The sequence below is a fragment of the Mastigoproctus giganteus genome, chromosome 10, assembly GCF_048544385.1.
Source record: "Mastigoproctus giganteus isolate SK-2022 chromosome 10, ASM4854438v1, whole genome shotgun sequence".
Classification (NCBI taxonomy): Eukaryota; Metazoa; Arthropoda; class Arachnida; order Uropygi; family Thelyphonidae; genus Mastigoproctus; species Mastigoproctus giganteus.
Genome location: NC_143584.1, coordinates 221969895 through 221994083, shown reverse-complemented (window position 1 = coordinate 221994083; position 24189 = coordinate 221969895). Strand labels below are relative to the sequence as shown.

At 36.1% G+C, this 24189-nt stretch overlaps 1 protein-coding gene across 1 annotated transcript in view; it reads left to right on the top strand.

The window, feature by feature from the left end:
* Nucleotides 1–1049: 1049 nt before the first annotated feature.
* Nucleotides 1050–24189, top strand: part of LOC150079959 (bridge-like lipid transfer protein family member 3B) — a 208838-nt gene continuing 185698 nt past the window's right edge. Inside the window, exon 1 of the mRNA XM_090384043.1 lies at nt 1050–1132. Coding sequence (XP_090240169.1) covers nt 1089–1132 — 44 coding nt within the window. The 5' untranslated portion in view covers nt 1050–1088. The remainder of the gene's footprint in view (nt 1133–24189) is intronic.

The window sequence follows — 24189 nt, the reverse complement described above, 5'->3', positions numbered from 1 at the left end:
TTAAGCTCTATTTGGGGTCTGATCGACAAGCTCTGCACACATTGCTGCTCGACGTGAAAAATCTTCTTCGTGCAGGACATGCAACAGTTGGATGTGGTAGGACTTTTTCATCAGTATCGAACGCAAAATTCTGTAAACTGATAATTGTGGGTCTTCTTCGAATATTTTGCGAATTGATTCAATGTTTTCACGTGCGTCCATATCTCTCCTCTTCATGCACAGGCCCTTTTCTTTTAAGCTTATTCACCAGTGCACTAATCGCAAAAACTGTAGGACTGGGACTATGAAATCTTGAAAATCTTTCCTTAATTTTCCAAAACTTCATTCCTCTGATTCGGAATGTTACAACAAAAATTCGCTCTGAACGTTCATCATGAATTATGGGTCTGAAAAGAAAAAAACATTAAAAAATTAATAAAAATTATAATAACATCTTAACACATTACAAATACTATTGTTTTATGTAAAGTAGCATAAATATACTTGTCGTAATGAAATTTATTTTAAAATCACACTGTTTCACCAAAATAAGCAGTGACTTTTGGAACACCTAGTATATATAGATGAGTATATATAGATAAGATATACAGTATATAGATATAGATATATATATGTATAGATAGGTAGATAAGTTACCTTGCACTGACTCAAAAATTAAATTTAAAAAGTCCTGCCTAACTGTTGCGCCGGTGTGTCTGCTGCGATGAAACAATTGCAATGAAGTTAAAATCTCCTTTAGCAGTGGTTGTCGTGCAGAGTTTAACCGGAAATTATTATTTATTTATTATTTCAATTCCCTTAACCTATATACTTTCAACCACAGATTAGTAAGATACCATGAGCTTTTAACCATGGATTAATTTAGTTCCACTTCATGTCATTAGGTGGCGATTGCAATAATCTGATTGATGCTTCCTGCGTCAAGACGAGTGGTGAAGTAACTGGCTTGTTGAGATGTGTGTGTTTTTGTGTTGGCATTTAATTAATGATGAAGTGGAAAAACTGTGACTTTTTCCGTAGGGTCCTACCCTCAGTTTCATAGTTAAAATTTTACCGTTATTCTCTTCATAGGAAAAGCTGTGATATTCATGGCGTCTTTAATAAAGAATCAGATCTTGAAGCATCTTTCAAAGTAAGTGTTCCGAATATATAAAATTGCGATAACTATTGCGACAACGTGTCGAATTTAGTGTGACCGACCGAAACTCTGTATTATATGATCACTCCCAGCTGATACTTGTTTTTCCTTATTTAATTGGCACCAAAATTGTTGTGTAATAGTTATATTACAACTGATGAAAACTGGAAATTGTTGCGAATGCAGTTATGAAGCTTGTTTTTTTAAATATGTGCTCATTTATCATGTTTATAAAATGTTAATGGGAAATGTTTACAGAGATAATCTTAGAGGCTACTAAGAGGCAGGAAAAAAAAAAAAAAAAAGGCACGGGATGATTATAAACTAGTGTAAACAAATTACTCGGAATTAGCAGGACATAGCAGAAAAGCAAATCAGTGAGGAATTCTTTGCTTATGTTAACACTAGAAGAAAAGGGATGGATCACGTTGATCCACTGGATATGGATTGTATGGCTTTAGAGATTGCTAATAAATAAATATTTTGCCTCTACATTCACACATGAAAAGGTTTTTAGAGATGAGGTTAGCGGAATTTTATCAAATACTGACTTGGAATTAAGTGATTTTATAATAATAGAAAGTAAGTAAGGTTATAGGGAAATTTCTGCAGCCAAAATTGAGAAAAGCACTTGGAGCTGATGAAATCTATCAATTATATTAAAAGAAGCTGTAAAAGAGATAGCTAAACTTTTGGCCATAATAATGAGAATATCCTTAGAATAAAAGGAAAGTACATATAGACTGGAAATGTGCAAATATATCCCCAATTTACATGGCTGGTTAAAATGATGAAGTGTTTTAACTATATATCTGTCAGTTTAATCTCTGTGCCAGGGAAAATAATGGAGTCAGTAGTTAAAGAAGTAATGCAAGATCATCTGGATAGGAGTGGAGTCATAAGGCAATTGCAGCACAGGTTTGTTAAAGGGAGATCAGGCCTCACAAATCTGATTAGATTTGTGATGCATGATCTCATGGATGCAAGGAATGATTTTAATATCATCTACACTGATTTCAAAGCCTGTACCACATATATGTTGAATAAATTGAAGTAAAGTAGCATTAGGGTAAGTTCAGGATAAAGGGATGTCCGAGTGGGAGGAGATAGTGGTTAGGAATGGCCACTGCACTTCATGGACTTTAGTGATAAAAGTGGAGTTCCGTAGGGGCCAGTGTTGGACCACAGTGATGTTTTTAATGTTCATTAATGACATTGATATAGATATTTCCCATTTGATGTATAATTTTTCTGACGATAACAAAAGTGGGCACAGATGCTCAAATGTGGTTGATGATAATTTTCAAGGCTACTGCTTCAAGAGGATCTAGATAAATTAAGTAGAAATGCTTTAAAACCTAACCAAATACAAGATACTGTATTTAGTTAGTAGCAATTCCAGAATAACATGCCATTTTGGGTGGTATCAAACTGAAAGTAGTGGAGTATAAAATTATCATGTGGAGGTAAATAAATTTACTCTGAGATGTAGTGTTCTCTGCAGTGCAAACAGACTGCTAGAACAGTTCATGGGATTCTGTCAGTGATGCACAGGAACTTTGGGACAAAGAGGAGATTACCCCATTTTATAAGGCACATCTGGAATACTGTGCAGGTTTGGAGGGTGCCTCCATAGCCAGGTAGGAAGGAGCAACAGTGCATAGCACACATTTCTTGATTAGACCAGGGTTTGAGCCCGTCACCACCAAATACGGAGGATGTGGAAAGGTCAGGGAATGACCACTGCATATTCCTGGAGCAATATGGCCTTAGTTGCTAATGCTCCTAAAAACCAAATAACAACAGCAGGTTTGGAAACCTTATTTTAGGAAAGACAGATCTGTTGGAAAGAATGCAGCGATGAGCAACAAGCGTAGTTAGGAGACGGGGTGCATAAATGGATATTGTTACCAAGAAAGACTGAGGTTCTGCAAATTGCAGTCTATGGTAACTAGATATCTGGTGGTGTCTTAATTGAAATGTTTAGGGCTTTAAAAATAGCTAAATAAAGTAAATGATAATGGCATTTAGTTTACTTAGTTTAATTAACTATTTTTGAGATGAAATGCCAAAGGGGGTATAAATTTAAATGGAAAAGGTTGGCAACAGAATAGATATCCAAAAATTTTCATTTAGCCAATTGGTGGAATAGAATGCCACCTGCTGTTGTGGAGGTGAGTAACTTGGACAAATTATTGAAAGGAGTGGAGATTTTTTTTTTTTTTTTGTCGTGGGAGGTGTTCTATAAGCCTTGCATCATACAGCAGAAAAAGTTGTCAGCATTCATCATATAATAGGAAAAGTTGTAAACATTCAAGTAATATGGCTCTTAAATTCCATTTTTATTATTTTTGTTCCAAGGGGAAAATATTTCATCATAAGTGTACATGTCAAAGTTATGATTATGGTTTTTCTTGAGAAGACTATCTAAATGGTTTGTAATAGTCGTTTTAGAAGAATATTTTTTCCAGAGATTTTCTCCAGATACAGATTTGTGGATTATGAACAGATTTTTACAGGCTGGATTTTGCCACTTGAAACGAAGTTTCCAACTGTAAAGATGAATCAGCCTGTAAAACGTACAATTTACTGATTATGTGTGTGTTGTAATCATGGGCACTGGCAGGATGTTTTGCAAGGTGGTGCATGTGGGAATAAATTTTTTGTTCACCAAATTTTTGAATTTGGTGAGCAAAATTCATGGTGCAGAGTGGCGCACTTGCACCGTGCTGCCAGCGCCCATGGTTGTAATTATGTATGTAAAAATGTGAGTAAAAATTTAAGTTTAAAGGATTCTTAATTTATTTTAGTGAACAAATTAGTGCCATTGCACAATGTTTTGTTTGAGTGAACTGCTGAAGTAGATAATTGGCATCATTTTAATTGTATCTCATATTGTGAATACTGTCACAACAAGTTGCCATGGTGTTGCACTACCTCGAATAAGCAACGCTTCACCAATGGAGAAGACTGACGTTACTTATTCTAGGTGGATACCAGCAACTAGATGGCACTGTTTCAAGGCTTGTTGGCCTCTCCTCAGTGGGTGGGTAGTTACCCTGGTGTTGCAATCGCAACAATCCAGTTATGAAGTTTAACTCCACAATATGAGAGATGCCCGATGATATGTAATAGTATAAACCATCAGGCATCTCTCATATTGTGGAGTTAAACTTCATAACTGAAGCGTTACTTATTCAAGGTAGCGCAATATCATGGCAACTTGTTGTGAAGGTATTCACAATATGAGATACAATTAAAATAATGCCCTTTATCTGCTTCGGCAGTTCACTACGAACAAAACATGGTTCAATGGCACTAACCCATTCATTATTGAATCTTACTCATAGTCTCATGCTTCATGCAAAATAATCACCTTAATTTATTTTATTACAATTTCCTGATACTTGTAATTCTCTTTATATGAAAAAAAAAATGCTGCATTTACCATACTGCCATTACATGCTGTGTACGCACTAGCACCTAGACAGGCTAGACCATCACAGTCAACACGAGAACTCGTCTTCCCCACCACTCCCTAAATTTCTGGATCTGCTTACGAGGGATATATGTGTCTCATATTATAATTATTAATATATGATAATCTCTTTAAAATCTGACATCCTCAATCCCTGAGGGTACCAGATTTTAAAATTTTCTGGATTTTAGAAATTTATACTTAGTGGTGGAGCATTTTGAACAGGTACAGTTCAGTGAATGTTAAGCACTGATGATTGAACTTACACCTATAAATGTTTATCTTGACTAAAGATACTACTAGTGGTTAAAATATAAATAACAGTTTAATTTTTTCATTAGTCACGTCAAAATATCAGTGGATATGCTCCAAAGAAAAATTACTTTCACAATGGAGGATAAGGAAACAATTAACTGTTATTTTTAAGGAATAATTATTATAATGAGGCAAAATATCAGTTCACATGAAATTTTGCTTTTAATATTGTACTTCAAATAAATTCAATTTCTTGCACATAATAAAAAAGATTCCTAAATTTCCTTTTTTTGCCACCATTATAACTATAGCAAAAGTAAAAGCAATACTTGGTGTAGCCTTCTCTTCCATACCATTAGTATGGAGTGGGAAGCCAAGTGAATGACTTGAGATGCCTGTTGTTTTTATTTTACTTTAATTATACACTTGACAAGCTGTAAGACTAGTTATAAATTGTGGTAAAAAAAAACCTTTGGTTCCATGGAATTAAATCTGTTGTTTGTGTGCATCAGTAAGTTACTGATTTTGGAAGAGATTAAACACAGATTTAAGCCAGTATACATTTTACCAGCTGTAACTACACTGGGTATTTTGGTTCTCTCTTTGTTCTCGGCTGTTCTAAGGTGATGTCAGATTGGCCACCAGCTTGCACAAGGACTGTATGTGTATCCATATAGCTGTAATTTGCAAGAGCTATTTGCACTAAGTTAAAAAGAAAGAAATTGAAAGTTATAATACTGCTAAAGCTACATGGGCCTCAGAACTTAAGTTGTTTGCAGATATATATCAGCAAAGGATGCAAAAAAAAAGAGTAAAGACTTTACTTATGTAAACTCTAGAAAGGGATGAATCAGATTAGTCCACTTGATATCGATGGTCCGACTGTTGATGATCCTGCTCAGGTAGCTGACAAACTGAATGAATATTATGCATCTACATTCACATGTGAGCAGTTCTCTAGGTAAGTGGATGCCAGAAGTTTATCAAACTCCAACATGGAGTGAAATAATTTTGTAATAATTCTTTTGTAAATTCTTGAAGTTAAACATAAGAAAGGCACCTGGGGTTGTGGGATCTATCCAGTTATAGTAAAGGAAGTGATAAAGGAAATAAGCAAACCCTTAGCCACAATTATGAGAGCATCCTTGAACTTAGGGGAAGTCCCCATGGACTGGAGATGTGCAGTTGTATCCCCAATTCACAAAGAGGCAAGGATCAAAGGGTAACATGAGTAATTATAGAACTGGCAGTTTAACTTCTGTTTCAGAGACATAATGGCTCACTGGTTAAAGATGTAATGCAGGATCATCTAGACAAGGCTGCGACTATACTTAGACACAGCATGGCTTTGTTAAGTAGAAATCTTGTCTGACCGGTTTGATTGGATACTGTGATGTGGTCACAGAGAAACCGTATGCAAAAAATAATTTTGATATTGTATACAGTACTTGGATTTCAGGAATGCTTTTGGTACTGTCGCACATAAAAGCCTCCTGTACAAATTGGAGCAGTGGCATTCATTAAGGGCAAGTAGCTGCTGTGGATAAAGGAATCATTGAGTGGGAGAAGACAGAGTGGTAATCAATGGACACCACCCTTCATGGACTAATGTTATTAGTAGGCAGGGCGGCTTGTTGGTAGGTACTGCAGAACCCCCAGCTTTTTAAATCTAAATATACAGTCAATGGAGTTATATGAAATTTTGTGAAGAACAATGTAATACAATGAATATTTTTATTAACAGGTCCCACATATGGTATATTCATCTTCTATTTCCAATAATCATTTCAATAATAAACGAATTATTCCCAGCCCGGATAAAGGGTGAGGGTTGGTGTCAGGAAGGGCATCCAGCCGTAAAAATTGCATGCCAAAACAATAAAAACACTGACCCCATATAATAATGGGAAAAGGCAAGGACAAAAAAAAAAAAAAAAAAAAAATTTCAATAATAAACAAATAAAATCATGAAATCGTTTTAAACTTTGAAGTTTAACTGTAGGCAGATCTGTGCAATAGACAGTTCCACTTTTTTCTCCTAGTGGTTGAGTCAATGTCTGGTCGGTGGGTTGCCAATACACAATTTTTAGAGGTGAAAAAATGCGTCAAAGGAACTGCGGAGCGAGCAGTGCCGCCACAATGTTGGTGTCTTTGGTTATTTGCAGGATTTTCTGAACTTGAAATGAAAAAGTTGTTAATATATTTTCAACAAATAAAAACCTAAGAATGGATTTTTATTTTTAAATAAAATTTCAAGATTACTCAAGTCTGTTAATGTTTTGTAGTATTTTTAACTTGCTTATTATTATTATTACTATCTATGTCTACATGTCTTATAACCAAGTTAATTTAATGTAACTTTAAGAAGTAGCACCCCCATACATCAGAGTCAAGAGCTGCCACTGTTAGTAGGTTCCTCCATTGTTTGGTGTTGGGCCCATTATTGTTGCTGAAGGCATATCAGGCTTAATGTCCAAGTTTGCAGATGATACAGATACAAAGGTTGGCAGGTTGGTTAATGACAGTAATGACAGCATGCTACTGCAACAGGATCTAGAAATGTTATGCAGATGGCTGAGAAATGGCAATTGAAGTTTAACATTATGGGTAGCAGTAACTAATAAATAAATATGATCTTTATTGTTTCATTTTCCACTACCCTGAGTGTAGTACCACTCAGGTAGTCAAAAATGAAAAAGACCTGGTGTAATTGTGCAGTCAGATATGCTGTTCTCTGAGCAGTGCTGACAGGCGGTTATCACAGCCCATGGGGGTTTTGTCAATGATATAGAGGAATTTTGCTAGCAGAGATAAGGAAGTGAGTATAAAGCAGCGATTCCCAACCTTTTTTCCCCTCGCGTACCACTTTAAATGTACTATTTTTTTTATCATGAACCCCTTTCAACATAATATTTTTAATGCGAAACACTAATCTATATTCTCTGAAATCATATCATTTTTCTGAATTTTTATTATAAAATATTTCCAGTATTACGTTTTTATAAGCGACATTGCATAATAATAAAAATTATTATTAAGTATTATTTATACTTTGTAAATCAGTGATTATTCAGTCCGGACTAGATTTTGAACAGGCTAAGAGTAGAAAACTTGCTTCTTGTCCGAACGGTAGCCGAGCATTCTGGTCTCTTGCCAAAGCTATTGGCCGCAATTTTTGCCCATCTCTGTTCCCACCTCTGTCAAAACCAAATGGTTCTGTTGCCACATCAGCCAAAGATAGAGCTGACCAGCTAGCATCCTAATTTTCTTCCAACTCATGTATTGATGAATTTGGTAAATCACATCAAACCATTCCCAGTACACTCCATTCAATGCCTTCTGTGGTCTTCCATCAAAAGAATATCAGAAAGATTTTGGATAAATATAATAAGAAAGCTCCAGGTCCTGATGGTATTTCTCAAAACCTGTGCTTCTGAACTTACTCCTGTTCTTTGCCACCTTTTTTCACTTTCTTATTCCAAAGGTGTTTTTCCTTCTGCTTGGAAATTTGCTCATATCCAGCCAGTTCCTAAAAAGGGTGACAAATCCTTGTACCCAATTATCGTTCCATTGCTATTACTTCTACTCTTTCTAAAGTAATGGAGAAATCAATTCATTGCCAACTCTTAAACTAACTGAAAATCTTTCATCTGATCAATAATCGCCAGTATAAATTCCGTCAGTGTCATTCCACTGGTGATATTCTGGTATACACTGCCCTACCATTAATATCTGGACAACCCTCCATGGATGAGGAAACAGGTCCTATGTATGCAACACATCACAGAACCTGCTATAAATATGCACACTGGACTTCGAACAGGCAATTGCAAAAGTGGGCAAACAAGATAACATGTTCAACAGAATTGATCACCTCAACAAATGCTAGACACCGAATCAGCATGGTGTAAGGAGCACGAATCCTGGACTGTAGAGCAGTGGAAAACAGTCCTATGGACAGATGAGTCGAGGTTCGCACTGATAGCCATTCCTGGGTGTGGCGAATGCCAGGGGAACAGTTCCTTCCTGATTGTATCCTCCCTACAATGAAGTTTGGTGGAAGCGGTGTCATAGTATGGGGCTCCTTTCATAGTTTGGCTTGGGCCCATTAGTCGTTATTGACAAAACCATGAATGCTGTGGACAATTATGCACTTCCAACATTAGGACAATACATTGGGTAAGGCCCATACCTGTATCAGCAAGACAGCGCAGCATGCCATACTGCTTGGGTCGTAACAGAGTGGTTTGAGAAATGGGTGTGGAAAAGTTGGATTGGCCAACCCAGAGTCTTGATCTAAACCATATCGAACATCTTTGAGATGTATTGGATTGTTGGGTACGTGCACGTCGAGATCGCCCAAAGAACAAGGCCGAACTGGTGGCTACGTTAAAGGCCGAGAGGAGGAACATATCACCTGACATTTATAAAAAGCTGGTTGAAAGTGTGCTGGGAAGATTGAAGGCCATCATAAAAGCAAATGGTTTCAGCACAAAATGTTAAATGACACAATAAAAGCTCTCTTTTTTGTCTAAAGACTGGTGTATGGATATTAATGGTAGGGCAGTGTATGTTATCCATCTATGGACAAATTTAATAGAAACGTTTGGTGAAACTCAAGCCATTGCTCTTGACTTTTCAAAGGCTTTTGATCGTGTTTAGCATTAAGGTCTTCTAAATAAGCTTCCATCCTTTGGTTTGCCACTGTTATTTGTAACAGTGGCAATGGGTATCCAGTTTTATCTCTGACTGCTCACTGCTGGTGATGGCAAACAGCTCTCTGTCTTCTAACTTCTCCATTAATGATGGTGTTCTCCAACTTTCAGTTCTTTCTCCCACTCTTTTCCTCTTGTATATATTAATGACATTTTTCCATTGACTGGAAATCCTATCTATAGTTTTGCTGATGATAGCACATTGCATTTCACCTTTCAGTTTGAGAAACCTTGCCCTGCTGAAACAACTTCAACTTCTCGAGTGTCCACTGCCAAATCCTTAAATTCTAATCTCCAGGTAATTCTCCAGTGGGGTAAAGATAACTTAATTTCAATCCTTCTAAAACTCAGTCCTGTCTTATGCTCTTATGCTTATCTCCGATTTCTAGGCAAGATCTTGAGGATTACCCTGACTTCTAATCTCTCTTGGCATAAAGCATGTTACAAATATTGTGTTCTCAGCATCTAAAAAACTGGATTTTCTCTTCTGTTCTCAGCATTACTTTTCTTCCAAACAGTTGTTGACTCTGTAGAAATCACAAATACTGCCTACCATGGAATATTGTTCCCACATCTGGGGTGGTACCCCCAAAACCGCTCTCAGGCTTCTAGATTCCATTTAAAAGAGGGCAGTTAGGTTAATTAATTTCTCATCTGTAACAGAGTCTCCACTGTCTGTCTCATAGACACAAATTTCTGTTTCTGTTTCATGCCTTTTCTATAGATACTTGCATGGGCACTGTTCTTCTGATTGGCTTCTATAATCCCTGCTCTCTCTTTCAAAGAAGTCCGAACACATGCAGTAACCAGTCAAAATCCTTTTACTGTCTAAGTTCAAACTCACAGAGCCAACTTTTCTTCTTACTCATTTATTCATTCAACATCTGTTTTCTGGAACAACCTTCCTTCATGCGTATTTCCTCAAAATTACAATCTACAAAAGTTCAAGTCTAATGTCCATAAGTATCTTCTTTCATCTTTTTAACCTTCAACCCATGCACGATACTAAGCACTATGCTTTAAAAAAAAGTACCTATACATAACAATGGTCCTTGAAAATGAAAATGAAAAAAAATTTAGTATGGAAAACATTTATTTAATATTATATACTATAAGATAGTAAACTAATTATAAAGAATTGTGGGATATGTGGTTTCTTTAATTTTAATTCACTTTATTGTTTATTATTAGTTATATTTTGTAGTTTACAATAATATACCTATGTAAATCTAAGCATATACCATTACAGAATTTTTAATGCGAACCCCCAGGGGTTTGCGAACCACTAGTTGGGAACCACTGGTGTAAGGCAATTGTCAGGCTACATCTTGAGTACTGCATACAGGTCTGGAGGCCTCATTTTAGGAAATGATGTAAATGAAACAAGTTCAGAGAAGGGCAACAAGATTGGTGAGGAGAACTAAGGGGTGCCCTCATCAAGAAATACTTCAGTTCTGGAGACTTGGCACCTGCAAAGTGATCTGATTGAAGTGTTTAAGGCTTTGAATATATTGAGCAAGTGCAATGCTGATGGGATTTTTCTTCTTGCTCAGACCATGCACAGGGGGGGACACAAATTCAAATTGAGGAAGGACAGCAATAGAATAGCTGTACATTTACCTTTAGCCATAAGACCTTTAGTCATAAGTTAATAATGAAAAGCTACAGTATGGCCCAGGAAGCCCTTGTGCCAAAAAACCCACAACAACAACCTTTAGCCATAATACTGTAATCTAATAATGTCTCATTATCAGCTACTAATTGCAAGGTACAAAACTTTTTTTTTTATGAAAACCCCAAACACGAGAGGTATTAGAACCTATAGTACTTAGTATCATGCTTGGGTTGGAGGCGAGAGACGATATTTGTTGACATTAGACTTGAACTTCTGTAGACTGTAATTTTCAGGAAAGACATATGAAGGTTGTTCAAGAAAAGGGCAGTTGAATGAATAAATGAGGAAGATGAAAAGTTGGTTCTGTGAGTTTGAAGTTGGACAGTAAATGGCTGGTGGCAGCACATGTTCAGACTGTTTCGAAAGAGAGAACAGAAATTATAGAAACCAATTCAGAAGAACGGTACCCATGGAAGTATCTGTAGAAAAGGCATGCAGCAGAAAGAGTACATCAGTGAGACAGCGAGTGGAGAGACTCAGTTAGAGATGAGTCATTAATTAATCTAACTGCCCTCTTCTGAATGGAATCTAGAAGTCTGATAGAGGTTTTGGGGGCACTGCCCCAGATGTGAACTGGCACTAATTTGAACCCTTTTTGTTAATGTTTCTTTAGCATTGTTGGTAATTTTTGTGATTCTAACTGTAATAACTGTCTTTGTCAAGGAAAGGTATAAAAATTATTTTTCAAGTTTTCTCCTACCATTGGAGTTGCATTGCTTTTCACTGCAAGAAACATTAAATCCTTATCAACAGTATGTGCAGCTTCTTTTTTAGCAATCAGAAACAATGCATGGTATGATGCAGCAACACTTTTTTTTTTTAATTTTTTTATCCCGTTACTGATGATTTGATTTAATTTTTTTTTCATTTTATTTTTATTTGAGTGGCTTGTTGAGTTCTTTATGCTGAAATTTTAAACATCTATGGTTTCAGCTGCTTCATACTTGCTTCGACCACAAATTTTACACATTTAAGAATGATTCATCGTTGCTTTATGAAATAAATTTAAATTTCAAAAGGCATTGTCTTATATTTACATCTCACTGTTTTTTTTTTTTTTTTTTTAAAAACATCTTGTAATTGTTTTTTGTGCAGCCTGTACTACAGACATCACTGCTACACCTTTAGTTTCACTGGTTTAATCACCTTTATTTGATTCATTGCTTAAAGATATATCAATTAAAAATTTCTTCTATGTTTGTGTAACTGAAACAGATTTTAACTATCCATCTATTTTCACAACAATGCTAACTTAAAGTTTAAAAAATTATAAAACATTTGTAATAAAAAAATTACTAACAAAGAATTGTAAACGCTTGAAATGCCTCTACCAAGGTGGTTCAATAACTTTTGCTGTAATAGCTTTGAATGCTGTCTATTTTTAGACAGCTGCATATGCTTACGTACAGTGTTGACATTCTGCTATGTGCAGAAAACTAAATTGTGTGACAACTCTCATGGTGATTGTTATCTTTTTTTTTAACAGTTTTAATATGCTGCCCACCTAAAATGTTCTTTGCAACCTTCAATCATTAATATGTATTTTCGGTAAAAAAAAATTATAGAAACTTTTTTAAAATGGTTTTATACTTATCTGGATTGGGAAGAAGTTCATTGTGGTTGATGATCCCAGAATGAGCTTCAGAATCATATATGCTGCTGAGTGTGGGAAGTATGGTCTCTCATGGTAGCTCATATTACAAGGTATGACAAATATTCTGTCTAATTGATTACTGGACACATTATGCTTATTATGAATTGTTGGACAAACTCTAGTCATTATTAGTAAAATTATTTTATTCTGAAGATTTAATAATTATTCTATTCTTTGATCACCAAAATCAAGCAGATTAAACATTAATCTGAATGTTAGATAATGTGTAGATTTAACATTTGTAATAAATATTAAATTAAGTTATTGTTTACTTTGCCTTAAATGCTAACCTTAAGTTGTAAAAAAAACAAGTGTGCTGGTCAAAGCAAAGAGCATACTAGCTGAGGTTCTTTAGGAATTCAAATGAAATCATTCTCTGCATCCTTGAAAATGATAAAATTGAAGAACCAACATCATAGTCGGCTTCACCTCTTCCTCAGTGATGAATGAGATAAAATTTTGTTTCTAAAGCTTGAAACTCAAACAGACTATATACATACTTTGCATTAATAATTAAAAATTATACTGTTACTTGTGGGTACTGCTAGTTGTTTTCAAGTGCCAGAAAATAGGTGCCTATCCTGAACTGGAATAAAAAACAAGCAAGCTTGATTTCCTTATCAGAATTATCTTAACGTGATGCCCCCATATAGAGTACTATAGTTCAATATTTTGTGCTTTGGAATGCCAAAGTTTGTAGCAGCATAAGTATACCTTTTAGAAGAATACTCATATCAGTTTGTGGGAAAGCAACACCTGTTTGATTACAAATAAAAAAAACTTGCAATGCTATTATCTAAAATTAGTTTTTCTTTTTTTTTTTCCCTACTAAAAAATAAATGGGTGGCTCATTATATTTCTGCACTTTAATGACGGTACTAAAAAAAATTAATATAATGTTGTTTTTGGTGGGCCATGACTCAGAAATTTGAATTTGCAACTTGAGAAAACAAAAGAAAATGCTGTTTATGACTGTAATATAAAATGTCACCTAAGATAGCCATGCTCAAATGTACATCTATGGCTGCAATTTTCATTGTTCAGATAATATTTTTTAGACAATACATAGAATGAACTTTTATTGAAAAGATTTTTATATAATGTATATACCGGTAAGTATGTGGAACGAAAGAACTACAATAAATAATTGCATATAAAAATTAAGTTTTTTAAGTAAAAAAACAATTCTCAAAATATAAATTTAATTATGGAACAAAAAATCACAAAAGTTAAAAAAGAATTCACAAAGTATATTAAATGATTTCTACTACAAATTCATTCTAATTTTTGCATTTGTAAATCAAAGATATATTCTAGCTGATGCTATCTTGGGTTCTGCAATTTCTTAAATCTACTAACTATTCAAAATTCATATGAATTTTGATTTTATTTCATTTACTGTGTTGAAATAGTTTAAAATCCTATAGTATTATAATACTGCTAACTATTGCAAGAGGGTGGTGTTTTTTTTTTTTTTTTTTTTTGAAAAGTTCTGCAAGTCCACATGGCCCACGGGTCCCTTCCCCTTTTTTTCCTATGGCACCACATTTTTAAATTTGAGGTTTTTGCAAAGTCTTAAAGAATTAGTTCTGAATTTTTTTTTTTTTTTTTTTCCCTCTGAGATATCTAGAAAAAAATTGTTTTATCATTTTGCCTGCTTACACTGCACTCCTTCTTTGTTGTAGTGTGTTTAATAGTCACCTCTTATTTATTTGATACTTCAATAATAAGTTTGACACTTAAATCATAAACAGTATGTGTTCTCATTCCACAGTGATGCTGTTAAATAATGCCATCTTAAGCACTAATTTGATATGGCAAATTAGAAAAGTATAGTAAATTGAGATAAACTAATTAATAAAACTAATAATTTAATAGTTTATTTATTTATTATTCAAAATGTTTTTATAAAGATTTCCACAGTGAAAGCATGTTATCATATTTTTTATTGCAATTTCTTATGCTGGTGTTCACAGTTCAATTCTTTCTCCCACTCTTTTCTTCTCATACGTTGATGACCTTCTACTACTAACTAGAAATGCTATCCATAGTTTTGCACATCATAGCACATTGCATTCTACCTTCTAATTTGAGAAACCTTACTCTACAAAACATCCTCTCAAATATCCACCAAATTCCTTAAATGCTGATCTAATTCTTGGGTAATTCTTCAATGGGGTAACTAAGTTAGTTTCAATCCTTCTCAAAATTAGTTTCGTCATATATCTTGCAAAAAGGAATCTGCTGCTTCTGTATTTATCTTTAGACACTCTGACACTCAGATCTCTAGACAAGATCACATATCTCTTTTAGGAATACCCTGACTTCTAATCTCACTTGGCATATCATCATCATCATCATCATCAGCCATTTTCATGGAGCAATATGGCCTTAGTTGCTAATGCTCCTAAAAACCAAATAACAAACAAACAGCCATTTTCAATCCACTGCAGGATGAAGGCCTCTCCAGCAACTTTCCTTCTGTTTTGTGCAATGGCCATCCATTTACTACCCACAAACTCATGAATTTCATCTGTCCATCTCCGTCGTTGTCTTCCAGGTTTTCTTCTAGCTCCTCTTGGGTACTCTTCTGTTATTCTCTTAGTCCATCTGTCATCATGTCTTCAAGCTATGTGTCCTACCCAAGACCATTTTAGTTCTTTAGTTTTGATAAAAATGTCCTTTACTTGAGTTTGCTGCCTAATCCAAGTGTTTCTCTTCTTATCTGACAGTCTGATTCCCAGTATAATTCGTTCCATTCTTTGCTGTGTAGTTCTCTCAGCTTCTCTTCCATTCTTTTGGTGAGTGCCCAAGTTTCACTTCCATAAGTCATGGTGAGGAGTATACATTGGTTCATTATTTGACATTTCAGACAAATTGGGATATTCCTCCTCAGTATGTGAGGAGATATTTTCTGAATGCTATCCATACAAAATTTATTCTTCTCTTGACTTCTAGCCATTTATCATTATTACAGTTAATGACTTGTCCCAGATGCGTATATGACTCCACCTTTTCAATTACTGCTCCTTCAATCATTATATCCGTTTCTGTGGCATACTTGTTCATCACTTGGCATAAGCACATCATAAATATTGCATCATGTCTATCTAAAAAAACTTGGTTTTCTCTTTTGCTTTTGGTGTTACTTTTCTTCTAAACATCTATTCATTCTGTACAAATCTGAAATCCACCCTACCATGGAATATTGTTCCCACATCCAGGATGGTGCACACAAAACCTCTCTCAGATTAATTAATGACCTATCTCTTACAAAGTCTCTCCACTCTCTGTCTCATGAATGTTTTGTTTCTGTGCATGCCTTTTCTATAAATACTTTCATGGGCACTGGTTTTCTGAATTGGAATCTATAATTCCTGCTCTCCCTTCCAAACCATTCTGAACATGTGCTGCAGTCATCAACATCCATTTACTGTCCAACTTAAAACTCACAGAACCAAATTTTCTTCTTCCTCGTTTATCACTTCAGCTTCTGTTTTCTGGAACCACTTTCCAGAAACATGTATTTCCTGTAAATTACAATTTACAGAAATTCTAGTCTAATGTCAACAAGTATCTTTTAATATTTTGACCTTCGACCAAACCCCAACTACTGTAGGTACTAATACCTTTTGTGTTTGGAGTTTTCATTTAAAAAAAACATATATAGACATAATCTGTAGATATTTCAAATTGAATTAGAAAAACTGTTAGTAATCTTACAGTCACTTATTCTTTATTTATTTTAAGCTCTTTAAATGTGCAATATCTTAGTTGAGCAAGTATAATTTTTGTTAGTATAAACAGTATATATAATTTTCCCATCAATAATTTTAAAAATGGCATTTACATACCATTTTTAAATTTATTGATGTGGGTTGTAGCTATATAATATTAAGCTGGAGAAGCAGCTGTTTGGGATGAATGACTCGCCAACTCACATTGGCCTTGGTGTGTTATTAATTCTTAGTATGAAATAAAAAATATATATATAAAATAAAATTTAAAAAAAAATTATGTAACATTTCAAAGTGATTTGCTGGAGCCTCCATTTGGAATGGTTCCAGCAGTATTTGTGCTCTGTCATTTCTCATTCTTGATTCGGTAGTTTGGAATTATACATAATACTTTTTTTTTCTTCTTTTTTTTTTTTTTTTTGCCAAATTGAATTTGAAGACTTTGCCAAAGTAACACGTTTGATATGTCTTCATCATATGTTGAATATGATCACTTTTAAAAGATAGAGATACAAAAAAGAATAATGCACGTCTTCCAATTTCTAAATTTTTTTTCTAAAAAAGTGCCACACTTGGGGTTCAACTTCAACTATCACTTATCAACCCATCTACGTAATTTTTCTGGATCTTGTTGCAGTAGCATGTCCTGATTACTGTTAGTAACTATCTTGCCAACCTTTGTATCATCTGCAAACTTATACTTTAAGCCTAATATGCCTTTCTCAATTTCATTAATAAATACTTATAACTGCACACACTTTTAGACTCACAAAAAAAGCTAACTAGACTAAAGAATCCTGCATTAGAATAGTGCTCCAAAATAATATTGGCAAACTTTAAAAGCTAACTTCACACATAAGTAATTCTGTAAGGAAGAAGAGACCAGAACTTTATCGAACTCTAACAGGAAGCCAAATGGTTTTGTAATAACTGGGAACAAGTAGAGGAGAAATTGTTGAAGTTAAACATAGGAAGGCATCTGGGGTGGATGGGATCTATCCAGTTAAATTAAAGGAGGCAGCAAGGAAGTAATCAAATCCATAGCCATAATTATGAGAGCATCCTTGGATTCAGGGAAGGTCCCCATGGACTGGAGATGTGCAAATGTATCCCCAATTCACAAAAAGTGACATGAGTAATTACTGACCTGTTAGTTTAACTGCTGTTCTGGGATAAATAATGGAGTCACTGGTTAAGAAAGCAATGCAGGATCATCTAGACAAGACTGCAGTTATGGTTCAGACACAGCATGGGTTTGTTAAGGGGACATCTTGCCCGACCAGCTTGATTGGATACTATGATGTGGTCACAAAGGAACTGGATGCAAAAAATAATTTTTATATCATATCCTTGGATTTCAGGAAAGCTTTTGATACTGTTGCACATAAGACTGCTGTACAAATTGGATATCTTTAAGGGCAAGTTTCTGCTATGGATAAAGGATGGTTGAATGTGAGAAGACGGAGAGTTGTAATCAGTGGACACAATTTATTTTGTATTTGCTTATCTCTGTTTTTTTTTTTTTTTTTTTTTAATTTTTCATTTTCATCTTGCACTATGTGGCTACTACTAATATAAACAATAGAAGGAAAGATTGAATCACATTGATTCCACGAGATATGAATGGATTAACTGTTGATGATTCTGCTCAAGTTGCTGACAAACTGAATGGTATTTTGCATCTATATTCACATATGAGGAATTTTTTAGGGTTGGGAAACAGAAGTGAGTCAAATTCTGGTGGGGGAGTTGAATTATTTTGCAATAACTGAGAGGAAGGTTGAGAAGAAATTGTAGCTAAATGTAAAAAAGGCATCTGAGTGGATGGGATCTGACCAACTAATAGTAATCACCATATTTTTTTTTTTTTTTAATGAAAACTCCAAACAAGAGAGGCATTAGAACCTATATTACTTAGTACCATGCATGGGTTGGAGGTTGAGAAGACAAAAGAAGATATTTGTTGACATTAGACCTGAACTTCTATAGACTGTAATTTTCAGGAAATACGTATGAAGGAAGGCTGTTCCAGAAAATGGCAGTTGAATGAATAAACAAGGAAGAGGAAAAGATGATTCTGTGAGTTCGAAGTTGGACAGTAAATGTACGTTGGCTGGTGGAAGCCAATTTAGAAGAACAGTGCCCATGGAAGTATCTGTAGAAAAGGCATGCAGCAGAAACAGTACATCTATGAGACAGCGAGCGGAGAGACTCAAATGTTAGAGATGAGTCATTAATTAACTTAACTGCCCTCTTCTGAATGAAATCTAGAAGCCTGAGAGAGGTTTCGCGGGCACCGCCCCAGATGTGGGAACAATAGTCCATGGTAGGGCAGAATTGCGATTTGTACAGAGTGAACAGCTGTTTGGAAGAAAAGTAATGCTGAGAGCGAAAGAGAAAACCAAGTTCTTTAGATGCAGAGGAAGCAATATTTGTAAAAGTCAGGGTAATGCTGAAAAGATATATATATATATCATCTTGCCTAGAAATTGGAGTGTCACCAACGTTAAGCATAGGAGCAGAAGAATCCTTTTTTCGAGATATAAGACAGGAATGAATTTTAGAAGGATTGAAATCGACTAAGTTGTCTTTGCCCCACTGAAGAATTATCTGGAGATTGGCATTTAAGGAATTGTTAGCAGATATTCGAGAAATTGAAGCTGGTTGAACAGGGTGAGGTTTCTCAAACTGGAAAGTCGAATGCAATGTGCTTTCATCAGCAAAACTATGTATAGAATTTCCGGTCAATTGAAGAATGTCATTAATATACAAGAGGAAAAGAGTAGGGGAAATAACTGAACCTTGGGGGGGGGGACTCCAGCATTAGGGGAGAAGTTAGAAGACAGAGAGCCATCTGCCATCACCCTCATTGAGTGTCAGACAGAAAACTGGATAACCAATTACAAAAAACAGTTGGCAAACCATAAGATGGAAGCTTGTTTAGAAGGCCTTCATTCCAAACATGATCGAAAGCCTTTGAGATGTTGAGAGCAACTGCTTGTATTCCACCAAACTTTTCCATTGAATTTCTCCATAAATGAATAACATAAGCCAGAATATCACCATGGATCAACACTGATGGAATCCATTCTGGCAATTGTTGATCAGATGGAAGGTTTCTAGATAGTTTTAAGAGTTGGCGGTTAATTGATTTCTCCGTTACTTTAGAAAAGAGTAGAAGTAATTGCAGGGGGACGATAATTGGATGGAGGGATTTGTCCCTCCCATCCAGTGGACATCATTGGGATTAGAACTGAGACCACATATATTTGTGAAATGAACTAGGAAGTGTTTGGGAGGTTTAGACCGTTTTTGCAGATAAGTTTGCTCTATTAGTTTGACAATTCATGGTGTATTCAATAGTAAGAAAAAGTGGGGGAGACATGCTGTATGAAGTAATGAAGTTTTTGGATATGGCGTACACATGGTAAGAATATACCCAGATCCTTGACATAATGTGGCCTCGACAATGTCCCCGCATGCACACTACTCGGACTCCCTCCAGTCACTATCTGGCAGAGTAGAGATAGCTAGATTATACACTAGCCGATCCGGAAGCCTCCTAGAGAGTTACCAATAGGTTTGTTCTGATGTACTAACTAGAGGTCGGCCTGTGTACACCATTTTAGAGCTGTACCATTGACATGTAATGAAGTTTGGTTCTTGCCATGGTGTTCATTATAACCTCAAAAGACATCAATCATACTGCATGATGGAAGTGATGGGGAATGGTTGACCGGAACTTAGCTGTGGAGGCTAAGCATGGGTTCCACCACTTCAAGCCTCCAGTAAGGGTTGTGTTAGTGTAGCTAAGAATAGAAACAGGTGCAGGTATACTTGCGTGTACACCAATGCTAGGAGTTTAGTAAATAAATTTGATGAATTTGAGGTATTGCTCAAAACATCAAAGGCAGATATTGTTGGGATATCAGAGACGTGGTGTCACACAGATATAAGGGATGCAGAACTGGAATTTGGGGAGTACGTCTACAGAAAGGATAGGAAGGGGGGAGGGGTTATGCTATTAGTTAAGAAACACATAAAAACCAAGGAAGTGAAGCCAGTCGACATCGCTGGACAGTGCAGTGTTGAGTCAGTTTGGTGTGACATAAGCATTGGAAGATCAAAATTGAGAGTAGGAGAGTACTATAGGCCTAATGACTCTGATGAGTATAATAAGAAACTGTACAGGGAAATAGAGTGGGCCAGTAAATCAGAGAGTCTTATAAATGGGAGATTTTAATTTCCCAGATATTGACTGGTATTTGGGGGCTGGTCACTCACACTGGCAGGGCTTTTGTGGATTTATTGGATGATTGTTTTCTACATCAGCATGTTCGGGAGGCAACTAGAGGGAGTAATACTCTTGATTTGATTATCAGCAGTGATTCTTCATGCATTAAGAATCTGCAGATAAATGAACCACTAGGTGGCAGTGATCACAGTGTGCTGAAGTGGGATTTACTCGAAGAGTTAACTACCATTAGGGGTAAAGGGAAGGGTTATTGCTTCCGTAAAGGCAACTACGATGGACTGAGACAGTATTTAAATTCTGTACAGTGGGACCAACTGATGATGTTACCAAAAGCAAATTCAAAATGGGAAGCTTTCAAAGAACTTATCTTGGAAGCTACTAGGCTTTACATACCAACTAAGAAATATTGTTCAAGGTTTAGGCCAAAATGGATGTCAGATGAACTAATGAGGCATATGGCAGAGAAGAAAAATGCATGGGATACTTACAAATTAACACATGACACAGAAGCCTATGATAGATACAAGTTGATATGCAACCAAGTTACAAAGGAGGTTAGGCAGGCGAAGGCAGATTACGAGAAATCCTTGGCAAGGGATGCAAAGAAAAACAGCAAAGAGTTCTTTACTTATGTAAACTCTAGAAGGAAGGGGATGAATCAGATTGGTCCACTTGATATTGATGGGTCAACTGTTGATGATCCTGCTCAGGTAGCTAACAAACTAAATGAATATTTTGCATTTACATTCACACATGAGAAGTTATTCAGCGAGGGGAATGCCAGAGGTGTATTCAGCTCTAGCAGTAAGCTACAGAATCTTGAAATAACTGTGAGTAAAGTGGAGGAGAAACTGTTGAAGATAAACACAAGAAAGGCACCCGGGGTGGATGGGATCTATCCAGTTATATTAAAGGAGGCAGCAAAGGAAGTAAGCAAACCCTTAGCCATAATTATGAGAGCTTCTTTGGACTCAGGGGAGGTACCCATAGACTGGAAATGTGCAAATGTGACCCCAATTCACAAAGGAGGATCAAAGGCTGACACAAGTAATTATAGACCTGTGAGCTTAACTTCTGTTCCAGGAAAATTAATGGAGGCACTGGTTAAATAAGCACTGCAGGATCATTTAGACAAGACTTCAATTATAGCTCGGACACAGCATGGCTTTGTTAAGGGGAAGTATTGCCTGACCAATTTGATTGGATACTATGATGCAGTCACAAAAGAACTGGATGCAGGGAATAGCTTTGATATTATATACTTGGATCTTAGAAAGGCTTTTGATACTGTTGCACATGGAAGACTGCTACACAAATTGGAGCAGTGTGACATTGGAGGCAAATTGCTGCTATGGATAAAGGGGTGGTTGAGGGGGAGAAGACAGAGTGGTAATCAATGGACACTGCTCATCGTGGACTAATGTTATTAGTGGAGTCCCTCAGGGTTCAGTGTTGGGTCCATTATTGTTTTCTGTATTTATAAATGATATTGATGATGGTATATCAAGCTTAATGTCCAAATTTGCAGACGATACAAAGGTTGGCAGGGTTGTCAAGGACACTACTGACACTATGCTGCTGCAACAGGATCTGGAAAGGTTGAGCAGATGGGCTGAGAGGTGGCAAATGAAGTTTAACATTGACAAATGTAAAGTACTACACATGGGAAACAGCAAGCCCAGAGCAACGTATCAACTCTGTGGTACTACACTGACAGTGGTAGAGAATGAAAGGGACTTGGGGGTGGTTGTGCAGGCAGATATGAAGTTCTCTGAGCAGTGCAGATGGACTGCAAGAGTAGCTCATGGAGTATTGTCAATGATATACAGGAATTTTTTCCAGCAGGGATAAGGAGGTGATTATTCCCTTGTATAAGGCAATGGTCAGGCCACACCTAGAGTACTGTATACAGGTCTGGAGGTCTCATTTCAAGAAGGATGTAGAGCTGCTGGAACGAGTACAGAGAAGGGCAACAAGATTAGTGAATGGAACAAAGGGTTTCTCTTACAAAGAAAGGCTTAAGTTTTGCAAATTACAGTGTCTGGAGACTAGGCACCAGCGATGTGATCTGATAGAGGTGTATAAAGCCTTGAATGGTTTGAGCATGCTCAATGCTGATGGGATTCTTCCTCTAGCTCAGAATAATCACCTGAGAAGGCGCATAAATTCAAATTCAGTAAAGACAGATGTAGGATAGACGTGCGGAAATTTGCCTTTAGCCAGCGGGTGGTTGGTTGTTGGAACAGACTTCCATCCCTTGTCGTGGAGGTTGATAGCCTAAATAAGTTTAAGGCTCAGCTGGACAGGTATTTTGAACGAACAGAGGGGTGAAGTGGGTTTTTTTTTTTGGCTGATGCTGCATAAGCTTGCTTTCTTGCATCAAATGCCTCTACTAATGCTAATGCTAAGCAAAGTGATGGTATTGCACCGGTTGATGAGTCATCCACCACCTAGGTGATAGATGACTCTCATCAATATAGTGGAAGGATGTCACATGAAATCATAAGGATGTCTTATGATTTCCCCCTACTGCACTGGCCAGTAGGGGGAAATCATAAGTAGATAAGAAAATACAAATTATTTGCTTTCCTCCTCATAGATAGAGTGAATGAGTGAGTATCTTTTATTGCACCCCCTTCCATTGTAACAGTTACAAGATTGGATAGAGTTGCAATATCCCTACACAGCCAAAAGGCCAGGGGTTAATACTTGCAGAGATGATGACAGCCAGATATATTACAGAAATAAATAAATTGACATTAAATGATAAGAAATAATAAATAAATAAATTGACATTAAATGATAAGAAATAATAAATAGATAAATTGACATTAAACAATTAAATGAAATTAGATGATACAGTGATGGGCATAATGGCATTTGGTTACACAAAATTACATTAAATAACAACTGGCATAACATTAAAATTAAATAAACAGAATGACACTTGATCCAGCTGACATTTCAGTTTATTCAAACTGTCAGCCTCAACTATTATTATTAGCCATATGGTGCAAGGAAGCCTGAGGCTTATGTTGCACCAGCCAAAAAAAAATTTCTGAACTACCCAAAGAGAGAGAGATAAAAGGGAATCACCAAGGAAGAGAAGAATGATGATATCCAGCTCAGGCCCTGGGTGCGCCAAGCCCATGCTCACCAGGTGTGAGGTTAATGGTGCAACAGCAGCTAAAGGCCATTATGCACCGAACAATGTTAACAACGTCTCCTGGATCAACACACGAAATATAACAGACTGGATAGGAAATAGACTGTACAAAGGCA